Source organism: Chanodichthys erythropterus, chromosome 19 (genome assembly GCF_024489055.1).
Source record: "Chanodichthys erythropterus isolate Z2021 chromosome 19, ASM2448905v1, whole genome shotgun sequence".
Taxonomy (NCBI): domain Eukaryota; kingdom Metazoa; phylum Chordata; class Actinopteri; order Cypriniformes; family Xenocyprididae; genus Chanodichthys; species Chanodichthys erythropterus.
This window is the reverse complement of record NC_090239.1, coordinates 31,918,856-31,943,055: the sequence shown is the minus strand read 5'-3', so window position 1 is coordinate 31,943,055 and position 24,200 is coordinate 31,918,856. Positions and strand designations below refer to the sequence as shown.

The following is a 24,200-nucleotide window of genomic DNA, read 5'->3' as shown; positions in this document are numbered from 1 at the left end:
ACCATTCAAGGAGACCACGCAAGGAGAACTTAACGTGCGCTGCCTGAGAGAAATGGGAGAGATCGGGGGTATTTTTATGAGTACGAGTACAAGTACATGAGCTTGGTATTGGGCCCGATACCGATACTTGTATCGGTGCATCCCTACCTAGAATGCACAATCCAAAATCTGAAGTGTATCCACTAGAGGGAGCAGAAAATTAAAGGATTAGTTCACCCCCATGACCAAAGCGCCCACCAAAATCATGTGTTTTGTATTGATTTACCATCTAATGAAGTTATCATAGTTGGTTAAATGAAGTCAGTCTGCCATCTACAGGCCTTTTGGGTGAAGTGTAGGTTGGTAAAGAACGTGCAAAATGGCCATAACTACATTACCCTTTTTGATAGAATAATCGTGATTAATAATTTTGAGCAAAATATTCATGATTATCAGTTTAACCATTATGTTTGGAGGCCATTGAAGTCCATTATAAGAAGAACAATCCTGGAATGTTTTCATCAAAATCTTTCGATCAAAATTTATTTTCGACTGAAGAAAGAAAGACATGAACATCTTGGATGACATGGGGGCGAGTAAATTATCAGGAAAACTAATCCTTTAACCTTTCTGAAAACCCCAAATGAACACAATCTCCCATCTGCATGGTCTATCACACAAGCTGAATAATAAAAAGTGCAAATCCTGGACAGGACTGTTTGTAGATGGAAACAGAAATACTGCACTGCAGGAAGAAACATCACCCAATAAACAAGCACAAGCTGATCTCAAGCTTACCGTGATATTCTCCAAGTCGAGATGCTTATTGTGGACGGTTTCACAGAGTTTGCGAATCTTTTCTTTCACTTTGTTCATCTCTTTTGTCGTCAGCTGATCAGCAATGGATTTGTCCTGTTCTAATTCCAGTAAACGAATCATCAGATCCAAACTGGCCCGATCCAGGTCCATATTCAAGCGGTCCCGACTGAGAATGTACATAAGAGAGGCCGTACACAGAGCTAGATTCTAAGGAAGGGACAAGGACAGCAAAGTAGAACAGATTAAATGCAAGCCATCACCAAGTGAAGATTTTAGAAGAGTCAAAACATCTTCGGACTTACTGGATGTTGAGGTGCATCATTGAGAGTTTTAAAGACCTGAGCCACTTTCCCACGAGCCCTCAGGTGCATCCTGAAACCAGGCATGGCGCACCGCGTGGCCAAACTAATAACACTGCACACAATTGCAAAAGGATTGTAATGAGCAAACATTAGGTCATAGCTTAAATATCACAGAATGGTCAGAATATACACTGAAGGGATGTTTTCTGCACCTAAGGCAGCGTGTGTTGAGGGGTTGACCAGTCTTTAGACCAGTGGCAAGATACTCAAAGTCATCTGTGAACTCCTGATTCTCGCCAAACTCCACCACATCATTGAAATGCTTCACGTGCTGGACAACAGTGTACAACTGCAGAGAAAAAGAGCATGTTGCTGGTTATTTTATGGGCTCAGTTACCATTTCTACCAGTGCAACCGAGCAAAGTGGTATCAAGCTACATGCAGCATTAACCTCGTCAAATTTACTGAAAGAAATATTCTTTGATGATGGGTTTTGCTTTCCTGAGGTATATGGGTATATAAATATATAAAGCCCCTCACCGACTCAAACACTTCATTCATATTTTAGATGATATGGACACATTTTATATTTTATAATATGAGAAGTTTTATTTCATGATAACATATTTAACTGTTATTTTGGTTATTTTATTTTATTCATTAAAAATAAGAACAAGGAAGCAAATTACAAACAAAAGGACAAGTGCAATAGAACAAAGTTCTATTCAGTAAAGGTGCAATATGTAAAATTTGTGAGGATCTGTTGACAGAAACACAATATAATATACATAACTATATTTTCAGTGGTGTATAAAGACCTTACATAATGAATCATTATATTTTTATTACCTTAGAATAAGCCATTTCTATCTCCTACACCACGGGTACCCTTATATGTTAAGTCTCCATTATGCGCCGGCATGTTCTACAGCAGCCCTAAATGGACAAACTGCTCTACAAAGCGTGTTTAGTCACTATGTTGTTCTTCTAAATTGTTTGTGTTTTAAGAGGCAACTTGCATCGTCACTACGTTGAATACACATGAAGTAGTAGTAGTAATAGTAGTCATCTGGTTTATTAGAAGCGAGAGAGCCGCATTGAATTCTTGTTCATGCTGTATAACTCCTTTTAACAAGTATGTCCCACTTTTTATTTTTTTCATTCATGCATGTTTCTTTATCACTCTAAAGTGTCAATAAACATAGACACTTTATATCATACCAACATTATACTGTATATTGTCATACTGCAACAATTATCCAACCATAACTATTTGTTTAATGCCATCAGTTACTTTATACTAGTTACACATGTTCTGTATTATATTTTTAGAAAGGCTACTCTTTGTTTAGTCTAAAGTATAGGTAATTCAGTATCAAGTTGAAACTGAAATTAAAAAATAAATTAATTAATAATACCAGCCTTAAGACCTGGATTGATTCGGAACCTGTTAATAGGCGGCTACTTTAAAATGCTTCATTTACAAACTGTTTCATGAAGTGTTGATCATGGACATGTTATCAGAATGTGTGCAATTCTGCTCAAAATGTTTTGAGAGTTTCTGTTTAATGCAAGCTTAGAGTTCTGCACGCTTGCAAATCCTTCAATTATAACAAAGTGTAGACACAATGTAAACAAGAGATTCATTGTGCATTGTAGACAGCTTTTTTGATTAAAATGGGAGCTTTCGAAAGAGGGCAGAGCTTAGTGAGGTTGTCCTAAACTGACGCGATTGACAGGGTGCACTTTTTGCTTGCTTTCTGTACATAACCCATTCACAAAGTACATAATCCATTCACAAACTTTTATTTTCCAAGTAAAAAGCTAAATTTCTGAACTGTATTTAAATGCAGGATTGAATCTGAAACTGTGATGATTGACCATGATAACCATAGCAATAAATGGGACAAAACAATTCTGATACTGTATGTGAAAATAAATCTGTGCATTAGGTCTTGTAGTCTAAATTCCAAACTAATAGACCAAACACTTTTTCTATTACATGTAATGTGTTTCTTTGTTGTTTGTTTTATTACTAACTTTTTACTTTATCTATTTAAACAACATTTACTTATCAATATTTGAGAACCAATTTTACTGGTATTGGAACAGAGTACAGGAATTTTGGTATCATGGCAACACTAGCACCACTAGTAACACTCCAATTACTGTCATATTAAAAATAATAAATAATTTAAAAAGTGGTAGTCTGGCGTAGATGAAGGCCAGCAAAGTATTTCATGTTACGCTTCATTATTTGCTGATAATGTGTGTCTACAAGCTAACAGAAAGACCCCAAATCGGAGTTATAACAAACAAGAGCACGTTCTTATTTGTAAAACTCTGATTTGGGGACTGAAAGCTGCCTAAATGTAGAAAAATCCAAACATTTTTAGCCTAGATGAAAACCAAACCATTTATTCAGTGAGTGGGCAGAGTAAGAGTTGAGGGTTGTAACGTAGGTAGGCTTGAACACCTTTCTAACGGTTTAACACCCACAATAAGGATAACTCTACAGAACATAAGTGCTTTCTGGACACCATCGATAGGTCTTTGTATATTACTATAACAGTCCTAATGATCAAGCCAGTTTCCAATATGCTGCCACTGAGACATTCAAATCAAAATTCACTGAAAAACAACTGCACTACTTTGTATGCATATTAAGATAGAACTTTATGCCTTTATCATTGGTTCCATGCCACTGACTTTCAAATTTAATTGGCTCCTGCTTGGGCCTTCAGTATTAAGTTGCCAAATGTTTAAACATCTAATGCATTATAAATGTCTTAACGCAGCAATAAAGCCACACACAATACAGATTCAGCCTTCTTTTTTTTCTTTTTTTTTTTGCCCCAGTATAAAGCACAAGTAGGCATTTCAAAGATGTTTCCAGTATAACTCAAGCCCAGTTGTACCCCCATATTGCCTTGTGCATGAACTACTTGGATTGATGTTGCCAAATATAGATTTTGAGATGTATATTGATTTTGAATATTTCAGACAGTTTCAATACTCATTTTCAATCTCTCAGATAAGCTCGGTTAACAGTAAATGCAGCAAACTCCACCTCTGTATGTGATGTGAGTTTAACGTGCATTACGAATGCAATGTGCACCAATTACAATTTATTTCCAGATAATTTCTAACATTTTTGTGGACAGTTTAGAGAATTTCATGCTTTTCACACACATCCCACAGCTTTTTAATGAGAAACATTTATAAACCTGTTTCTTGAGGGTTAACACTTGGAAGTGAAGAAATTCATTTGACTTAATTTAAATAACTAATACTAATGAAATATTCCTTTTTTACTTTACTGTGGAGTTAATGCCCTTAATGTTGTAGCATTTTTTTTTAACTTCTCATAATAACATAAAAGGTCTTTAACATTGTGTGTTATGTCATTGCTTTGGCAAAGTATCTGTCAAATTAACTAAAATCGAAAGTGGAATAAGGCTTAATCCCCTTATCAAATTGCAAAAGGCTGTGACTTAAGTCTGTTTGCACTGCTTGTTTCAAAGTGAAGTGCGCACTTTACTTACATGATAAGCCCATGGGCAGTTCACAGTGAATTAATGCAGTGAACTCTATTTCTGCATGTGATGTGAGTTTTACGTGCACTTGGGAACGCAAAAGGCACCAGTTACACATTATTTTCACATTTACATAATTTCCAACATTTTTGTGAAGTGAAGTATTTTATTTTTTTTTAAAAATCCCTCTCAAATGTTTGTTTTCATTTATTTTAACAGTGCATTTGTTTTTATCAATTTAGATTAGCAATATATTTGTTTGGCTTCCTAAATCACCAGTGTGAATGCAATGTAGACACATATCAACTAAAATGAGGTTTGAGTCCACTTTAAAATCCAGGTACAAGTTAATGTAAAGACTTTTTTCTCTCAAAAGTGCACCGATTGATGCATTTAACTTTCAAAATGTTCTACATTTAGTTACGGTGGAGCTATAGTCCCCTATAGAGAGACCAAGGTCAAAATCCTGTGGGATTTTCCAATAGGCAATGAATTCAAAATTCAGCTTTCAGTGTGCACATTTAAGCAAATAATATTAGCCATAATTTTAACATCTTTCTAGACTCATCTGATCAACCTGCCAAAAGTTAAGATATTTTGTAAAAAAAACACAAAAAAAAACAAACATGCAAACCAATATTTTTAAAGACGAAAAATGGATGTCCCTTGTTGAATTAAACATGCAACATGATGAGAACGTGACAACAAGCATACTACATCTAAATTGTTTATTACTGCATTGCGTTTCATGCTATTTTGAAAAAGTAGTAAGCAATATACACATGATGTGATGCTATGCAGCAAGTTCAATATTGTATAAAATCAGAGGGGGCGTCAAGTGTTTCCACTCACCTCCTTGTGTTCTTTCCTACATTTGAGTGCAGTAACCATGTCCTGGTAGGGTTCTGTGGGGATGGTAACGGACTTGATGACTTTGGGAGGAGGGGCTGGAGCTTTGAATACCCCGTCGTCCTTGTGAGAGTTCGACTCTTTACTGCCTCCTGATGAAACAGCCTGTGCAAGAACGACGACTCAGAATTAAAGTATAACATGATGTTTGGAAGCACTGCAGAGCTGATTCACATACACCAAGAGCTGCCAACAACCAACCCACTGCTGGTTACATAACATGACGACTAAGATTGGGCTACAGAATGCTATAAATTCCTCATGCAGCAACAGCTAAAAGGCCAAATCCACAGCCAACAGCAATGCTGCTAAATAAAATGCTCCTAAGATGGCCAAGCGCTACATACTTGAATGAATAATGCAATGTTTTGAAAACTTTAATATCTGTGGCCTTGTTTATAGAAACAGTACAAACGGAGGTGCTGAGCTAATGAGAATGCTTACAAACAGTTCAAGTGAAGCGTAAGCATATCTGTCAGTGTGTTTATTATTACAGTGGGCTTCACTGGAGGCAGCAGATGCAGGCTGCCTAAATTGTGTGGGATTGATTGTGTTTAGATTGCAAATGTAGAGAGCGAGGGAGAGGTTGTTAGTAGAAAGAGAAGTGCATAATGGGGTTGGTTTGCACCAAGCATAAAATCAAAATTCACCCCATTTACTTCAATACACAATCCTGGTTTTAATGTGAATGATTCATCAGGTCCAGTTATTCCAAAGCAAAAAAGAAATGCTTCTTTCAGAATATTTTATTAAAATATAATAACTTGGTTCACCTTGCTGCCAAGTCAACGGTTTAATGTAAAAAAAAAAAAAAGAAAAAAAAGAGCTGATTTAGCGAAGGGAGAAACAAAGCTTTTCAAAAATCTGAACCATGTTCAAAGTAATGTACTGTTTCAAAGCACTTGAAATATGTAAACGATGTTGCTGTAATGTGAACACAGCCCAAGCCTGCATAAAGACTAGGGCTGTCAAAATTAAACGATTATTTTGGTAATCAAGTTACCGGCTGATAATTTTGATGATTAAACGAGTAATTAGATATTCTTTTTTTGTGTGTGTGTGACAAAAATAGACCTAAGTGAACAGTAGCCTTTAAAATTACTTAAAATACATACAGTACATAATAATAATAACAATAATAACAAATATAGCTGCAAGCAGCAATTACGGGGCCAAGCACAAAAACGGCACAAGAAGTCAGCCAACATGGCTGTGAGCATCAGACCAACTGCAACAGTGAGCAATTAAAGACCTATTAAGATAATTTTAGGCAAAAGAGCTGATAAATGATAAAAAAATGAGGATTTACTGTTTCATCACTTTCGACCAATAGGTGGCGCTGTGACCAAATTAATGTGGTATGGTCAGAGTGAGGTGACAATGACAATCGTAAAGTTTGGTGTCAATATGTCAAAGCATTGCAGAGATACAGCTTCAAGAGTCGTTTTTGCATCATGCCTCAGATTTGTTGCTCCGGTGTACGAAAACGGTTTGTCATATCGACTTGAAATCCATAACTTTTTGTCTGCATGGTCTGAAAATGATACGGTTCGATTTTGGTGAAAATCGGAGCAACGGTCCAGGAGGAGTTCGAAAAAGTATGTTTTTAAAGAAAAACAATATGGTGGACAGGAAGTTCAGCCAACTATAGCAAATTTGATATCTATGTTCTCGGCATGACCCAAGGAATCTACTGAGAACAGTTTCATTTCAATCGGTAAATATATACAAACGTTATTAACATTTTTGTAAATTTGATAACTTTTGACCACAAGGTGGCACTGGTCCGAAACTTCTCAGGCTCCTTCAGGGCATTGTTCTGATGACCCATACCGAGTTTCGTAACGATACTTGAATGCGTTCATAAAATACAGCACTTTAGCACAAAATTCAAAATGGACGACGGCCAAAATGTTTGAAATGGGAAACTTAGATATCATTTGACTCGGCATGACTCCCTGAATCCAACGAGACCAAAGTTATGATTTTTGGACAAACCCATCTGAAGTTATAAGCAAAAATAGCCATTTTTCTTATCTCCGCACCAGTAGGTGGCACTGCGATGAAACACTGCATGATAGCTCATGTCATGATTTTGATGAGATGTACCAAGTTTGGTCTAAATACGATAAAGCATTGCGGAGATACAGGTTCAAGAGTTTGTTTTGCATCATGCCTTAAATTCGTTGCTCCGGTATACGAAAACGGTTTGACGTATCGACTTGAAATCCATAACTTTTTGTCGGCATGGTCTGAAGATGACACGGTTCAATTTTGGTAAAAATCGAAGCAACGGTCTAGGAGGAGTTCGAAAAAGTAGGTTTTTAAAAAAAAAACAATATGGCGGACAAGAAGTTTAGCTGACTATGGCAAATTTGATATCTATGTTCTCAGCATGACCCAAGGAATCTACTGAGACCAGTTTCATTACAATTGGTGAATACAGTCAAAAGTTATTAGCATTTTTGTAAATTTTGTTATAACTTTTGACCACAAGGTGGCGCTGTGCCGAAACTTCTCAGGCTCTTTCAGGGCATTGTCCTGATGACCCATACCAAGTTTCATAATGATAGGCTAATGCGTTCGTAAAATACAGCATTTTAGCACAAAATTCAAAATGGCCAACGGCCTAAATGGCCGATATGGGAAAATTGGATATCATTCGACTCGACATGATGCCCTGAATCTAACGAGACCAATTTTATGATTTTTGGACAAACTGTTCAGAAGTTATAAGCAAAAATAACCATTTTTCATATCTCCGGACCAGTAGGTGGCGCTGCGCCGAAACACAGCATGTTGCCTCAGGTCATGCTTGTGATGACATGTACCAAGTTTGGTCTGAATATGATGAAGTGTTGCAGAGATACAGCCTTACTTCTATTTTTGCAAGCGCTACGTACCATTCGTTCGTGTGTTTTTTGAAAACGCTTTGAGCAATCGACTTGAATTCCATAACTTTTTGTCAGCATGGTCTGAAGATGATCTGGTTCAATTTTCGTGAAAATCGGAGTAACAGCCTAGGAGGAGTTCGAAAAAGTAGGTTTTTTAGAAAATTCAAAATGGCGGAAAAATTTTCATGACGGAAAATGACGTCATAGGTGCAATCGATTCGTCTTGACCCAAGGAATCAGAGGGAAAAAGAATTTTGTTTCTAGCCCTTATGGTTCAAAAGTTATTAACATAAACATAAGTGCAACTTTGGACAGCTGGTGGCGCTAGAGGGATTGAGTTAGAGACTCCAAATTTGCTATGGGCATAGTGCAGACTGTCCTCTAACTGTGTGCCAAATTTCACAACTTTCCCGCAAGCGGATCTATGGGCTGCCATAGACTTCAAGAGCGGAAGAAGAAACGGAAGAAGAATAATAATAAGCGTACGGAATTTTGTTTCTAGCCCTTATGGTTCAAAAGTTATTAACATAAACATAAGTGCAACTTTGGACAGCTGGTGGCGCTAGAGGGATTGAGTTAGAGACTCCAAATTTGCTATGGGCATAGTGCAGACTGTCCTCTAACTGTGTGCCAAATTTCACAACTTTCCCGCAAGCGGATCTATGGGCTGCCATAGACTTCAAGAGCGGAAGAAGAAACGGAAGAAGAATAATAATAAGCGTACGGAACGCCAACAATAACAATAGGTGCCTAAGCACCTTCGGTGCTTGGCCCCTAATAATGAGGCAATAATTATTCCGGCAGAGAGTGCCAATGGCCTGGTGATTGTTGTTACACTTTGCAGCATGAGCAAATCCTTGTTTAACATTGGCCAAACATCATTTAATTCAAACGTCCTCTTAATCTTTAACATTTGGCCACTTCTTTGCGATAGAAATACTACAGCCACTGTAATTTCTTGAAAAAGAACATGTGGACATCAAAACATGCAAAACTCTGAGCGCTGGTTTAAACTTTTATTTTGTAATCGTGATTAACAGGAGAATACATCAGTATGTTTCTAAATATGCAAACTGTTGTTTGAGTAGGTTTATAAATGATAGTACAATGCTATGATTATGATTAAGTATTGTGATCTTAAATTTAATACATCGCACAGCCTTACAAAATGGTCTAATAATACAGTTCAAGGATTCACGTCTGTGTAATGCACCACTTCTGGTATTTTGCCGGATAATCAACACCGGTAAATGTTTTAAAATTGAGCACTCAAATCTAATCAAGGACTCGTGACAGCCCTAATAAAGACCATTTACAAAGCTTTAAAATTATAGCATTTTCCCAAATATAAGTTGGATTTTTTTTTTTTTTTTTTGCCAGTAGTTTCACTTTCAATTTAATTTGTTTAGGCTTGATGTTTATAAAGGTTTATAATGAATGCCACTATAATCTATATATTTAATTTCATACTTTTTACTTTGATGCAGTTTGACAATGCAATTTTGACCTGGTGTGACAGTCAGATGAGGCTCAAATAAAATAAATCTTCATCCTTCACAATCTACTGCAAATTCCATCCAGTGTATTCCTGATGAATAAAATCTAGTCTCTCCCTAAAACATCACAAAACTAAATTAAAAATGGAAGGTGAATGTCATTTCATATCGACTTTAACAGCTGAGTTCTGGTGCTAAGCTATTACCGTTTAATGTTTCACACTGAGTGAACACCAAAGCAGAAATGTGTGGAGTGCTATCATAGAGGTAGTAGATTTCAAACAAAGATGACTATAAACATTGTGGTGATAGTATGAGAAGTGCCTGATCTGAAGTGCTTTCTAAAGTGGACTATGATGACTGTGTTTGTGAAGAAGTTGAGGTGTTCAGTGGAGTATACTGTGCTTGGTGTTATACTCACTGGAGGAGCTTGAGATCGTGATGGAGGCATGGGTAGCAGTTCTTCTGGCTCTGGCTGGTTCCAGTGTCTTGCATTATACACAGCTTTAGTAGGCGACTGCGGAAAAAAACAGACAAACACTCTTATTTTTGTCACTGGGAATTTTCATACTAGAGCTTATTCCAGAGTTCATTTAATGTCTTGATTATCTTTGGGTTCATTAGGTTTGGGTGGCTTGTATCAGGGACAACAAACTCAACATTTTTGAGATTGAACAGAAGTTTCACAGTTTTATTGGGGGGAAAAATTAGGCATATTGGCACATACATTTATCAGTGGTTTTCAAACAGGGAGACGAAGCCCACTAGAGGGCCTCAAATGACAAAGTAATTCTACTTTTGATTTTAATTTATTTCAAATTTGTGATTTCTAAATCTGGTAGATTTCTAAATCTAAGTGGAATGGCCATTTTTATAACAAATACACAATTTTCTCCTAGTTACAAAAAGCTCTAAAATATTTTTATTGGGTAGAAATTGATATATTTTTTTTTAAATCCTTCATCTACTGAGTGAGAGACTTTGTATATTATTGTGGTAAATGGTGGGCCTTGGAGGCAAAAAGGTTGAGAATCACTAATGAGAACCATTACACATATTTTAGTAGGGACAAGTAAGTAAAGAAGTTAAGCTAAGAATGATTGAGTCATTACCTTCTATGATAAATATTTATTGCAAATATTAATTTACATTTAAGGTGTTTAGTGACAGTATTTACCATTTTTTTTCATTTTCTGAAGAGAATGCAATTTGTGCTTGTCAGCCCAAAACTCAAGTATGAGCAAAAATAAGAGCAAAGTTTGCCTCCACAAACACAACTATAATGCGTAGTGAACAAAACATCCATTTCTGGCAGTTACCTAGCCACAGTGATGAAAAAGCCACTTATTTTAATGAAGCAAACATCAGGGTTTAGAGCCAAAAAACGCATTGTGAAAAGAGACCTATGAGAGTTGGGAGTGGAATCACACGTGGGTTCAAAGAAAGCAACCAAACCAAGTGTGAAACCCGAGAACACATCTAACATCCAAATCCACTCTAGTCATGAAGATAATTGTCTGTAAACATTTGTCAGTGCATAAACCTCTGCTCCACTTTGCACAAAGATGGCTATATTCCTTCAACCATAATTACGTTTGTAATTAAAACTCATTAAGAAGTGCTACATTTCTCAGCTTGTTTGTTTTGGCGGAGTGTGAAATGAAGCGCAGGTCATTTGTCTCAGTGGGAGTGCATTCAAAACAGACTACAGGAACACTCTGTATATGAACAACTCACAGAGGATGCCAGATCGAGTCAAACTGCAGGAACTGACGGCGCACAAACAGCCAAAAGGGAAGGGGGTGATAAAAGTTCACTTGGCTATTGGAGGAGGTGTAGGCACAGTCCACTGGGCAACACTGAGGCTGGGTTATTATTAATAATGAAGAGAAAGAGTCTGGCCCTCAACATAACTCTGCAGGAGACTGGTTTTAATCTTCTGTAATTAAGAAGTGTTCTTCATGCTAGCAGGGAGTGAAAGTCTAGCTCCACCCCATACAGAGTTCCACATGCTGGGTTAGAATCTTCCAGAAGGTCTTGCAGAGAGAAATCAAACTGCCCCCTGAAGTGTTTTTTCTGCGAGTTGGAATCCCCATCTAAAGACTGGGAATGACGCTGCCAAGTGAGACCTCCAACATGACCAGCATACAAACGCTTCTAGCTATGCAAGTTCATGTTGCTATGTTATGAAATACCACAATGTGATTAAAAAATGTGCAGACGTGATGTAAATAACAGATTCGTTGTGCAGTATAGACAGTTTCATTGATTACAACGGGAGTTTTGGTGAGTTTTAGCAGCTTGGTTTCAATAAAGGCTGTTTTTGGACATTACCCACATTTTGATTTCTGAAACTTACTGTCTGTCTGTCAATAGATCAGGGTAAACTACATTTCTCAATTCATGACCCCTTTATTTTTAGAAAGTCAACAGCCTTTGTAACAACTGCATTTGGAAAACCAAACAAATCCTTGAACATTATAAAGAAAAAGAGCACACCTGATGATTGTCTAATGGCGCTTTTCCACTGCGAGGTACGGTACGCTCGCTTTACTTTCAGTTTTTCCACTGCAGTTTAGTACTGCTTCAAAATGGGTGGGATTATAGACTGATCGTTATAGCAGTGGAAAAGCGCCAATAGACAACTGAAAGCTCCAATAGAGAATGCATCTGAGAAGAGTTTAGATGCGTTCAGCTCACATTTTTAAAATGAGGTGGTTTTGACTTCAGCTTATTTACAAATCATCAGTCATATGCCACAGCTGTATGATGACATAAATGGATTAAAAAACAAACATGGCTCTCCAGCACCTGTGTGTCAATAGCCAAGCACTTTAATTAAATTAACTTTAAGTATTATAACCATGTCATTACTGAAGTGTCTTAAGAGCTTAGGAAAAGAGAAAATGTCTCTCCATTCAAATGCACAACCAGTAGCTTAAGTCTGCAGCTGTGAGTAATTTCACTACAGTCAGGCACTTCTCCAGCAGAAATACTGCCATTAACTGCATCCTCATGAAACTACTAATAGAAAACATAATACAAAAACATAAAAATAAACAATTTATCTATTAGTCATGTAATAATCAGTTCGATACACCTAATAAAGCTTCTCTAAGATCATGATGTAATATTAATAATGACAATCTTCAGTCACTCGGCTACTCTGGCAGATATGCTCCCCTGTTATTGCACTAAGACTCAAGTTGCCTTCTGTTTCAATGAGCAACATCAGCATAGATTTTAGACTCCCTGCTTACAAGATCTTCAACGGATTACAGTGAACAATGTCAATTGAAGTGGCATCTCTCATTCTAGTAGGAAGGAGAAGGGCTTTAAATTGGATATTTCGAGTTATCTCAGCAACTTTGAGTGCAAATATTCTCAAGTTAACTTGTTTGTGACAGTTAATACTCTTATAAGTTTAGTTATCCGTTTAACCTTTTCAGATCTTCCGTTTTTATAGTTCCACTAATGTTATAATGCATTTTATCAGTATAGTAGTCATCTTGTCTTTATGCATATATTCTGTCATTTGGGGTAATTCATTTCAATATTTTGTTTAATTATCTTTACAGATTGTGTTAAGCCAATCTCAGAAATAACTTTTATACCATCAGGCAGGCAATAATATAAAGTAATAATAAATAAGTAACTTAATAAACGAAAGTAATGGAGCCACGGCCATATCAGTCAGCAAGACACCGGGATTTTTCCTGACTGACTGTGGGGCTGCAGGTTGTGCACACGCCAATGCCGTTTACATTCTGGTCCAGTGGGGTTTGAAAATAAAAGCCTTCAGGTCGGGTCAGATTCAGGTCTAATTTTATTGGGTCTGTCTCAGGTCGGGTTTTTCTTTTAAAAAAAATGTATTTATGCACGTCAGGTTCGGCTAAGAAGTGATTCAGGTCGGGTACAGATTTTTGGACCCATGAAGACCACTAAAACAAAGTTACTTTAAATGTCTGAATGGGGGACAACAGATTTACGTTATAAACGTTATAACAGATTTAATAAATGATTACCTAATCATTTGTTTTTAAAAAGCTTTTATTTTAAATCATAGTGAAATCCTAGGAACATTTCCAACAAATTGGCCAAATTTGACTAGTTGATTTATGTGGTAAACCATATTCTCTTTTATATGTAATATTGTTATGGCTGCACTGCAAAGGGGATGAATTTATGAAGTTTTACTATGCTGACTAGTTGTCAATTTTAGGTGATAATTCTTTGTTTTGTTGATTTATTTATTACATATATAAAAATAGTTACATGCAATAGCACAATACTGTCCATTGGCCATCCTGCTTTCCAGATACTATTACCAGAATGAATGAATGAATGAATGAATGAATGAATGAATGAATGAATGAATGAATGAATCAGAAAAAAAAACAGAGGACAGAGAGAGAGCGAGAGAAAGAGAGAAAAAGAGAAAGAAAGAAAGAAAGAAAGAAAGAAAGAAAGAAAGAAAGAAAGAAAGAAAGAAAGAAAGAAAGAAAGAAAGAAAGGAGAAAAAGTAAGAGAGAGAGAAAGAAAGAAAAAGTGTGAGAGAGAAAGTGTATGTGTGTGTGAGAAAGAGATGATACGCAGAGCTAAAGTGCAATGCCTCCACATAAATGATTCATGCAGGCGAATCAGTCTGAGTTTGTGTATCGAGCCAGAGGTGAGCAGGCTCTGCCCTTGGCATGTTCAGCAGTGGCAGTAGGAGTGGCCGCGATGCTGAGCTTTGACCCATTTCAAACACCTCTCATATTTCACAACTGTCATGAGTAAGAACATCCCTTTCCTCTCTCTCTGTAACTATAGTTGACGGCACATTAAAGGAATGTTCTGTTAAGTGGAATAATGCTAATTACTTCAAAAAAGACCAATCACTCGGGTATTTAAAGAGCAAAAAATGCAGTTACAGTAATAAACCTACAATGGAAGTAAATGGACACCGAGGGAAAGCAGAAATTTGAAGCTCACATTTTTGTTGAAGCAATTACATGATTTATTCTGTAAAAGAGCTATTTTAGCTTTAACATCATTTAAATCATTCTTCCAGCAGTGGCTTAATAACATGGACTGCCTGAGACCAGTGAGAGCTTTGCGGCAGCTGTCAGAACTGTCACTTGTCCTATTGGGACAGCAATTACGTTATGACGTTCCAACAATCTCACATTCATCGATCATGTCAATGCTTTATGCCTTGCAAACTTAAACATTTGCTTGCTGTGATATTTTAAAAGAAGTTTGGGGAATTTTGCTGATTTAACCAAGTTTTTTTTGCTGGCTACCATAAATGAGGTTTTGAAAAAATAAAGGGGTCATGAGTTGAGAAGTCAAATTTCCCTTATCTTTTGACACATTAGAGTTCATTGTACTATAAAACATGCAGTAAGTTTTCTTGTTAAAACAGATTTTACAAAATTGGTATCGAAAAATCGTTCAGGAATCAGTATCGAAGTCAAGGTATCTGTATCGTTTCGATATCGAAAATTTTTGAATGACACTGTGCTTCACTCTGAAACATGCAGTGCACATATATTTAATTAAGCAGCTATTGCAAATATCGCAATTTCAGTTTTATTCTGATTAATTGTGCAACCCTACTTCTCACTATCAGTGATTGTAGCTAGTCAGTTCCGCTCTAGGGCTAATACGGCATTATCGGCAACGTCGACAAAAACAAAAAAATATTGTTGCCGAATAGTGTTTTGATCTCATATGACCTATTTTAAGGGCCTACAATTACACGGTTTGACCAGTGGGAAGCTGTAGCGCAATCCTGTAATGCCACCCTATCAGATGCAATCCAATAAGACGACGACACGGTGTTTCGGAGGGCAATCGAAGCTGAACCGGTAGAGTGTGAGTAAGTTTAACATAACCACATGGCCATTTTTTCATGCAGTACAAAATACATTGCAGAGCAAAGAGGACACAGACAATGCATGATAAGACAGAGCAGGTTACTTTTGATATGAAACAAAGTCTCAGCTTTTAAATAGTTGATTTTACTATGATATTCAAACAATAATGTGGATTTGGTGCTATTAATGTGCCGTGACAGATCGCTCTAGCATCTAGCATTTTAACCAGCACGTGAATAGATCATCTCTTCCACTTTACTACTAGATACAGCATGAAATAAACATGAATGAATATCAGAAGTTATGCTGAAAAACAGTACAATTTAGTGAAATGGCATCATGTCTCACATCACTCAATCAGTTTCAACTGGAGAAACACATCTTGTAAACAATGTCACGTAATTTTATACTTCCCAACAAAAAAACATTCAATGACCATAAACTCAATAGTTAGCTAGAAAAATTAACTCTAGAGGAGCATTTTCTAAAAATATGCACTATTTTACACAATCATATTTTTACTCTTATTAAAGTTATGATAATGTTATTATAAGACCTGCATTATATGTAACTGTATACAAATCAGTTGTTAATTTTGACCTTTAATATTATAGTAATGTACCAGCTGACTGAATTCCCTGTATGTATAGTTCTTTTTTTTTTCTCTCTTTTTTTTTTTTAGTTAGTTAGAAAAGGTAACTCAATATTTTAAACTAAATAATCAATAAAAGCCTACTGATTAATTGGTGAAATAATCAAAGATTAGTTGATTAATTGTTCGAATAATCGCTAGATTAATTGATAATCAAAATAATTGTTTGTAGCAGCCCTAATCGACGCTGATAAAGGAAACCATGGTTACCTCAAATCATCAGATTCAAATACAGAGAGCAGAGCAGGGCTCAACGCTAAGGATTTCTTCTACTGGCCCAGTCAGGCCATTGGTTCAAATTTTTACTTGCTTCGCCAAAATTTTCACTTGCCCAACAACAAACAATTAATAAAGTAACATAAAAGAATATGGGCCTATAAAATAAGCCAAGTTATTGTTTTTGTTGTTTTTGATACATTAATAAATATGGCTATGACACCAAAAGCTACTAGATTAACTAGGTTTTTGTAAAGTGAGGGACATACTCGATAATTTCAGATCGTTAAATCAACAATTACGACATCATAGACATAGACGATATATAGGCTATCACACACCCTACAGCACTGGCCCAATTGGGCAAGTGACCGTTCCGTCTACTGTCCTGAGCGTCGTTCACACTGGCCCCGGGATATCGGGCAGTCCTTATTGTCGAGCCCTGCAGAGTCATTTAATATGACTATTTAAGTCATCTATGAGTAAGCCATTCACAGGCTAATTCCCCCAGAAAGTGTAAACACTGTGGAGCTATGAAAACATTGCTCTGTTCGAGCATTTTTTTTGGTTTAAAGTTCAATCATAACTTGAACAATCAATCATAACCCCAGAGAAGCCTGTACAGCAGCTGCAGGAGCACTCGTAATAATGGCTGAGCTGTCAGCGGGGGTGAGCAACATAACTGCATTACTGTCATTACAGATAAAATTCAGAAGTTGAAGACAACGGCGCAATGCCCGTTCCACCCTCTGCATTCACCACACTTCCATTAATGTACACAAACCAGAAAACAACGAATCAAATGCCTTCATCATTTCTTTACATGATGGCAGTAGGGCACCATTTACTTTGTTGAAATGGGCAAAACATCCTTCTGATTCTAAATGAAATGACACAGAGTACACCACATTCCAAAACACATAATGGCATCACAAACCATCAGCTGAATGATGATTCTATGAAAGAGATGCTATTAACCTCACCTTCTTGGGTCCACTGAAGATCTTCCTGCTGCCCTCCTTGGCTTTCTCCTGAGCTTTGACCTGAGGTTTCCTCACTGTCTCAGAGGGGAAGGGGACCTCTGGAAACTCCAAAGGATCTGTAAACCACAAGCAAACATCAGCCATGTGCCTGCTAAATGAAAAGTACATAAAAAAATAAAAAATAAAACAATAAAAGGAATAATAAAAGAGCAAAATATATAATGGGGCTGTCAAATCGAGTAATCACAATTAATCGAATCTAACAAAAGTTTGTTTACATAATATATCTGTGTGTGTATATATTATTATATTTATATATTATATGTGTGTTTGTATATATACACATATAAACACACACACATATATACTGCCCTAGAAAAGTGGCGTTTTTGACAATATTGGCATGAATCCTTTTTAATTTGTGATAATTTTGCACTGATAAAAGACAACACAAACTAAGAAAACATATTTTATTACATAAACAGTTTATATATAGAAAAAACTTACATTTTTGATTCATCTAAATATCCACAATTAGCAGCTATCTGACCAAAACTGGGTTCTAATTGGTTCATTGTATTCTAAACTTAATTGGCAATCAATTGTTGAAGCTATTAAGGTGTGCTGACCCAAAAATCTTTTACAAACCTGGGCCAAGTTTAAACCAGTAACCAGGCATATCAGCTAGCAAAGGGGCATGTCTGACTTTGACATGTATATATTGCCATTATTTTGTAATCAAAATGAAAATTATTATTGCTGGTCTTCAATGATAATGTCAAGTTACTTTAATGTATTTGCACCAAAAAAATGATAAGGATTTATGCTGATATCATCCAAAACCGCACTTTGCCAGGGGTGTTTCCAAACTTTTGGAGGGCAGTGTATACGTATAAATATAAGTGTGTGTATACACACATACATACAGTACTGTGCAAAAGTCTTAAGCCACCACCAGCTTTGTTGTTTTAGCAATGTTTTAATGACCATCCATATTAGTACATCTATTATGTAAACACAAACTTTCATGTTAGATACGATTAATCGCTTTGACAGCACTAATATATAAATTAACGCCTGTTTTTGGACCATTATGATTTTTTGTATTGATTTTGATATTTTACTTTAAAAGAATTACTATAACACAATGATTTATTAAAATCAGAGTAACATATGCTACCGTGATGTAAAAAATGAGTTAAAATGTAAGCATTTTTTGTATGTTCTTAACTTAATGGTCCTAAAAAAACAGGCTTAATTTTCTGTATGCAAAAGTACTGTGTTGAGTGTGTTGAGTGTAAATACTGACCGTGTTTAAGGCAGTGACTGTGACCTGCAGTGTGACTGCTCTGAGAGTCCTGTATCTCTCTGGGCGGAGGACTGTCAACATTTGTCTCTATAGACACCAGTGGCACTGCTACAGCTGCCGCAGCCTTCCTCTTCGCTTTCCTTCTTTCAGAGGATCCCTCCTCATCCTCACTGTCACTATCACTCAGTTCATCAAAGCCGAAGTATTTGATCCTGTAGTTTGAGCTTCCTGAAGCAGAGTCGTCATCCTCAACCACTGCATCAGCGTCATCAAAACCAAAGAGCTCCAGCTTACCGCTCTTCATTTTGCTCTGGGTGGGTCTGGAACGACTAAAAACATAGACAAACAGCCAGAATCTCACACATGTAGACTTCAAATCAAACATGAAAGAATTGAGGCCAAGTGAGAGCAACCAATGAATTATGAATTTAACAGAAATATATGGCATCTTTCAAGATTTTTTTGACATTTTGCTTCATCAATGTATACTTGAAGTTGATATCTCCAAATTAGGTTTAGTGAATCAAAAACTTTGCAATCCTCATGTCAACAACCTCAACTAATTGAATTCTTTTTTTATTTTGTTAGGTAGGGCTGTCACAATTAAACAAGTACCTGATTTATAAAAAAAAAAAAAAAAAAAAAACCTTTCAAAAAGGGTTCTCAGAGTGGTCATGGCCACTTCAATGTCCGAAACTAAATGCCAGCAAATAAATATTTTCTAATGTCTGGAGATGGGTTGAGTTAATATTCACTTCTCTATTTCGAGGCGCCGACATTCACATGGCAAAATTATTTATTTATTTTTTCTTCATTAAAACTGTGACTAAATAGTCGCATTTTGCAATCTTTTTTCCTGCCGGTGCGATTGAATTTTGTTAGAGGTCACACTGGTGCCACTACCAATATGAGAAACATTAAATGGCAAAAGCACCAAAAGCAAAATGAAACAGTGCTACTTATTTGAAACGCTCCACACTGAGCATTTATAAGCTCAGCCCCCCCCCCCCCCCCCCAAAAAAAAATAGCGCGGTGTGAGCTTAGAGCGAATCCATTCACTAGTTGACAGGTAAACAGCGCTGTGAGATCCTGTGAGAAGCGTTTGTGTTCAGCGCAGAGTTCGCTAATAAAAACCAAATAGTGCGTTCATGTTTTTGCTTGTATCTGAACTCGACGGAGTGAACAGAAGAAATAAACCAGAGAACCTTCTTTTCACATCAAAAGAAGATGGAACCGAAGAGCCTAAACATACATACGAACGACACTAAATATACATTCGACCGAATTGATTTTGTAAACGCTTATGTGGTCGAATGCGTTCGAAAAACCGCAAAAGACCATCTAATGCGTAAAAACATTATGGAAAGATCGCTAACCATATGGGATTGTACCAAGCACAGTGTTCTCTCACCATTCCTGATTTCTAGAGCAGAAATGAAAGCTGATGCTCTCCATATATCTTCCATCGTCTCTGGGCACGTTCCGTTTATATGTAAATTGCACAAGCTTATTTTGTCAATTAGATTGAAAAATCTGAAAAAAACCCATACTTGTATCTACCCATAGAAGAAATAAAGACAGAAGTGGTTGAAAGTGGACAAAAGAGACGGATTAAAATACAAGGTGTAAACGGGTATGCGTCTACTTGTGATCCAATCGACCAAAATGCATCTTAATACCAGGTGTAAACAGGTCCTAAGACCATCATCCAAAACTAAAATGAAGTACAGCTCAAAATGAATTTAGTTCTAAGAATTTCATGTGATTGCAGTGATGTTTCACACTAATCTATTACCTGAAAGTTTTGCTTTCCATCTCGGTTTTCTTCCTCAGTCTTCCTTCATCTCCTGGACCAGCCGCTGGGGCGCTGGCCATGTACTCCTCCATACTGCGGTCCATGGAGTCCTGGAAGGTGACGTTAAACATGGAAACACAAGACGGGTGCAGCACTGTGTAGTCTCTCGTCCGAACTCTATTCGTCGTTTTCCCAGCATTTTCGGCCCCGCTATTCTGCAACTCTCCCGTGGAGCTATGACTGGAAGCGCTTCCACTCCCATCAGCTCCACCAGGCTGTTTGCCTTTACTGGGTCTGCAGTACGTTCTGCAGTTGGACACCCTGAGAACAGACTGTGAGTGGTCCTCACTTTCAGATGGCTCAACAGGAACATTACAGTCCCCTTGGCCAAACGCATCTAACCGAGTCTCAGTGGAGGATGTGCCCTGAATGTTGCTGCGACTGTAACTACTGGATGCCCACAAGGTAGAGGGAGGATTTTTATGTCCAGTAAAGTGGGGTGTGGAGTGTGCCCCCAGACCGACCACAGCGCTCCAGGCATCATAAGAATCCTTGTCCTCTGTTTTTTCAGACTTTAACGTGGTGGTCTGGGCAAGAGGTCTTGTGTCGCTTTCAGAAGGGTTTTTGTACCATGAATAGCTGTGGTGGTCTGTGCTCTCAATGGACCAACTCTGGGTCTTTCCTACAGAAAAAAAGTCAGCAGAAAAAGCATCAGTCAGATGTTAAAGTAGGGCTGCATGATTAATCGAAATTAAACCACACGTGATTTGGCAATTGGCTGTTATTTTTTTTTTTATGCGCAGCTTGTCAGTGAAGTATGGCTAAATGTTGCTCCATCTGAAAGCCAGAGGGCGCTCTAGCGCAGAAACTTCAAATATGCCCCACAGAAGATAGATAATGCACGTCATTTCAGGAAATCCCTATGGGCATAACACTATCGCTGTAGCTCAAACAAAAGACTGAAATGTTTTGATTGATTAAACATGACTAATAAACACACGACTATGACAATATATGGTTTATCTGAGTTCTTCAAGCCTTAGGTATTATCATGATAATAAAGTATCTATATAATGCAATGCTAATCGATATTGCCTTTATCACTGTATAGAATACTATAAAATATGTTCTGTGCCTTATTCTGGGTAAGAAGCAACAATTTTACAGAAGGATGTTATTTCAAACACTCAACTGATATTATGAAGTGAGTTTGGAGTAAAGACATGTTATTAAATGTCTTTTGTTGGACAAGAGGTTTGTAAACACTTCCCATGTTTTGAAAGATGTTTGACGTGTTGCTTTTTCAAATGCACGTTATAATCGACTCAAACTCTGTTTGCAAATAGAGCAGCATTTACTATTGATCACAGAGGCATGCTTCACAGACAAGCTGCGCATAAAAAAAATAAAAAATAATAATAATAATTTGCAGCCTTTGCGATTTCATAAATCACGTTAATAATCTCACCAAATGGTTTTAGCGCAATTTCAGGGTTAGTTTCAATTAATTGTGCAGCCCTAGTTCAGAGAAGGCATGCACACATGGTTGCCAGGTTGGAAAGATTAAGTAAAACACTGAATGACAAATGTATCTATTTAAGAGAAAAGCTCTTTTCATCTGGCAACCCTAAACATGAAATCATGTGGAGGCTTGTTACCAATGCAAGATCACAAAAATATCAAATGAATAAAGGCAGGAAAAAAACTTCTCAGGATAAATAATCAGTGGGCCAATATCTCAGATGACCGTTCTCATTATGATTAAAAATAAAATTACTCTTTCTAGAACACAAAGGTGACTGGATCTCTTGCAAGTGTATGCCATTTTTAACAGATGTCAAAAGTACTACTCATTTCTTTAGGCTTAAAACTAATGCACCTTTAAGACCACAGACTGAGTCCATGAATTTTCTCTGATCCCATGACTACTAGTCAAACACAGGTCAGAAGACGATGTGAATGCACAGCTAGACATCTTCAAAGCAATAATCACACCTCTGCAGCCATAACAACATCTGTGCTATAGTCTGCCAGAGAACACTCAGTTTACCATTCTTACATTACGGTATGTCTTCATCATTATATCTATAACCACAATTATGTCTATGTACTTTGAGTCAGGAGACAGGACAAACACTAATGGCAGCTTTGGAAAAAATATCCCCAACACAAAAATCCCCACTGAGCTCCATGGCAAAGAAGCAGAGAGGCTATTAAGTCTAAAAAGCATCTATTACACAACAGCACTTACACAATTTCAGTTATATCATCACTTTGGTAATTCAGAACATTTCCCTTTTCATTAGATTGTGAAGCGCCAAAAATTACAAATTAGGCTGTCACAATCATCTCATCCCAAACAACACCAAACAACATTCAAATGACTTTTAATGACAATTTAAATCAGCCTTTGTACTACCCATTACCCTTCAAAGATTGAATTCTGATCAAATCTTAGTTCATGAAAGGATTTATGTAACTGACCAAATGGCTTTAACACATCTGATTTGAAGTCTATGTAATGTGTGAAAAAGTCAGTCAAGGGGTACTTATATAGACAGTGTTTTGGATAGGGCAGCAGAGTTAGTGTGTTTAGGTGAAGTGACTGACAGCAACCATCAATTATGCAACAAAGTTAAGCAGCAGTAGTGAACTATGTAAATTACTAGTACAATTCCAAACAAGTTGAGACACTGTACAAATTGTGAATAAAAAAGGAATGCAATAATTTACAAATCTCATAAACTTATATTTTATTCACAATAGAATATAGATAACATATCAAATGTTGAAAGTGAGACATTTTGGAATGTCATGCCAAATATTGGCTCATTTTGGATTTCATGAGAGCTACACATTCCAAAAAAGTTGGGACAGGTATCAATAAGAGGCCGGAAAAGTTAAATGTACATAAAAGGAACAGCTGGAGGACCAATTTGCAACTTATTAGGTCAACTGGCAACATGACTTGGTATAAAAAGAGCCTCTCAGAGTGGCAGTGTCTCTCAGAAGTCAAGATGGGCAGAGGATCACCAATCCCCCTAATGCTGCGGCAAAAAATAGTGGAGATATCAGAAAGGAGTTTCTCAGAGAAAAATTGCAAAGAGTTTGAAGTTATCATCATCTACATTGCATAATATCATCCAAAGATTCAGAGAATCTGGAACAATCTCCGTGCGTGAGGGTCAAGGCCGGAAAACCATACTGGATGCCGTGATTTTTGGGCCCTTAGACGGCACTGCATCACATACAGGAATGCTACTGTAATGGAAATCACAACATGGGCTCAGGAATACTTCCAGAAAACATTGTCGGTGAACACAATCCACCGTGCCATTCGCCGTTGCTGGCTAAAACTCCATAGGTCAAATATCCTAGGCCATATCTAAACATGATCGAGAAGCGCAGGCGTTTTCTCTGGACCAAGGCTCATTTAAAATGGACTGTGG

General features: G+C 37.0%; 1 protein-coding gene across 1 annotated transcript in view; it reads right to left on the bottom strand.

The window, feature by feature from the left end:
* Positions 1–24,200, bottom strand: part of waplb (WAPL cohesin release factor b) — a 63,979-nt gene that overhangs the window by 24,707 nt on the left and 15,072 nt on the right. Inside the window, exons 3-10 of the mRNA XM_067369032.1 lie at positions 20,752–21,433; positions 18,957–19,285; positions 17,648–17,763; positions 10,357–10,452; positions 5,489–5,650; positions 1,313–1,449; positions 1,101–1,212; positions 778–1,005 (exon numbers count right to left, since the gene is read on the bottom strand). Of these exons, the coding sequence (XP_067225133.1) occupies positions 778–1,005; positions 1,101–1,212; positions 1,313–1,449; positions 5,489–5,650; positions 10,357–10,452; positions 17,648–17,763; positions 18,957–19,285; positions 20,752–21,433 (1,862 nt within the window). The remainder of the gene's footprint in view (positions 1–777; positions 1,006–1,100; positions 1,213–1,312; positions 1,450–5,488; positions 5,651–10,356; positions 10,453–17,647; positions 17,764–18,956; positions 19,286–20,751; positions 21,434–24,200) is intronic.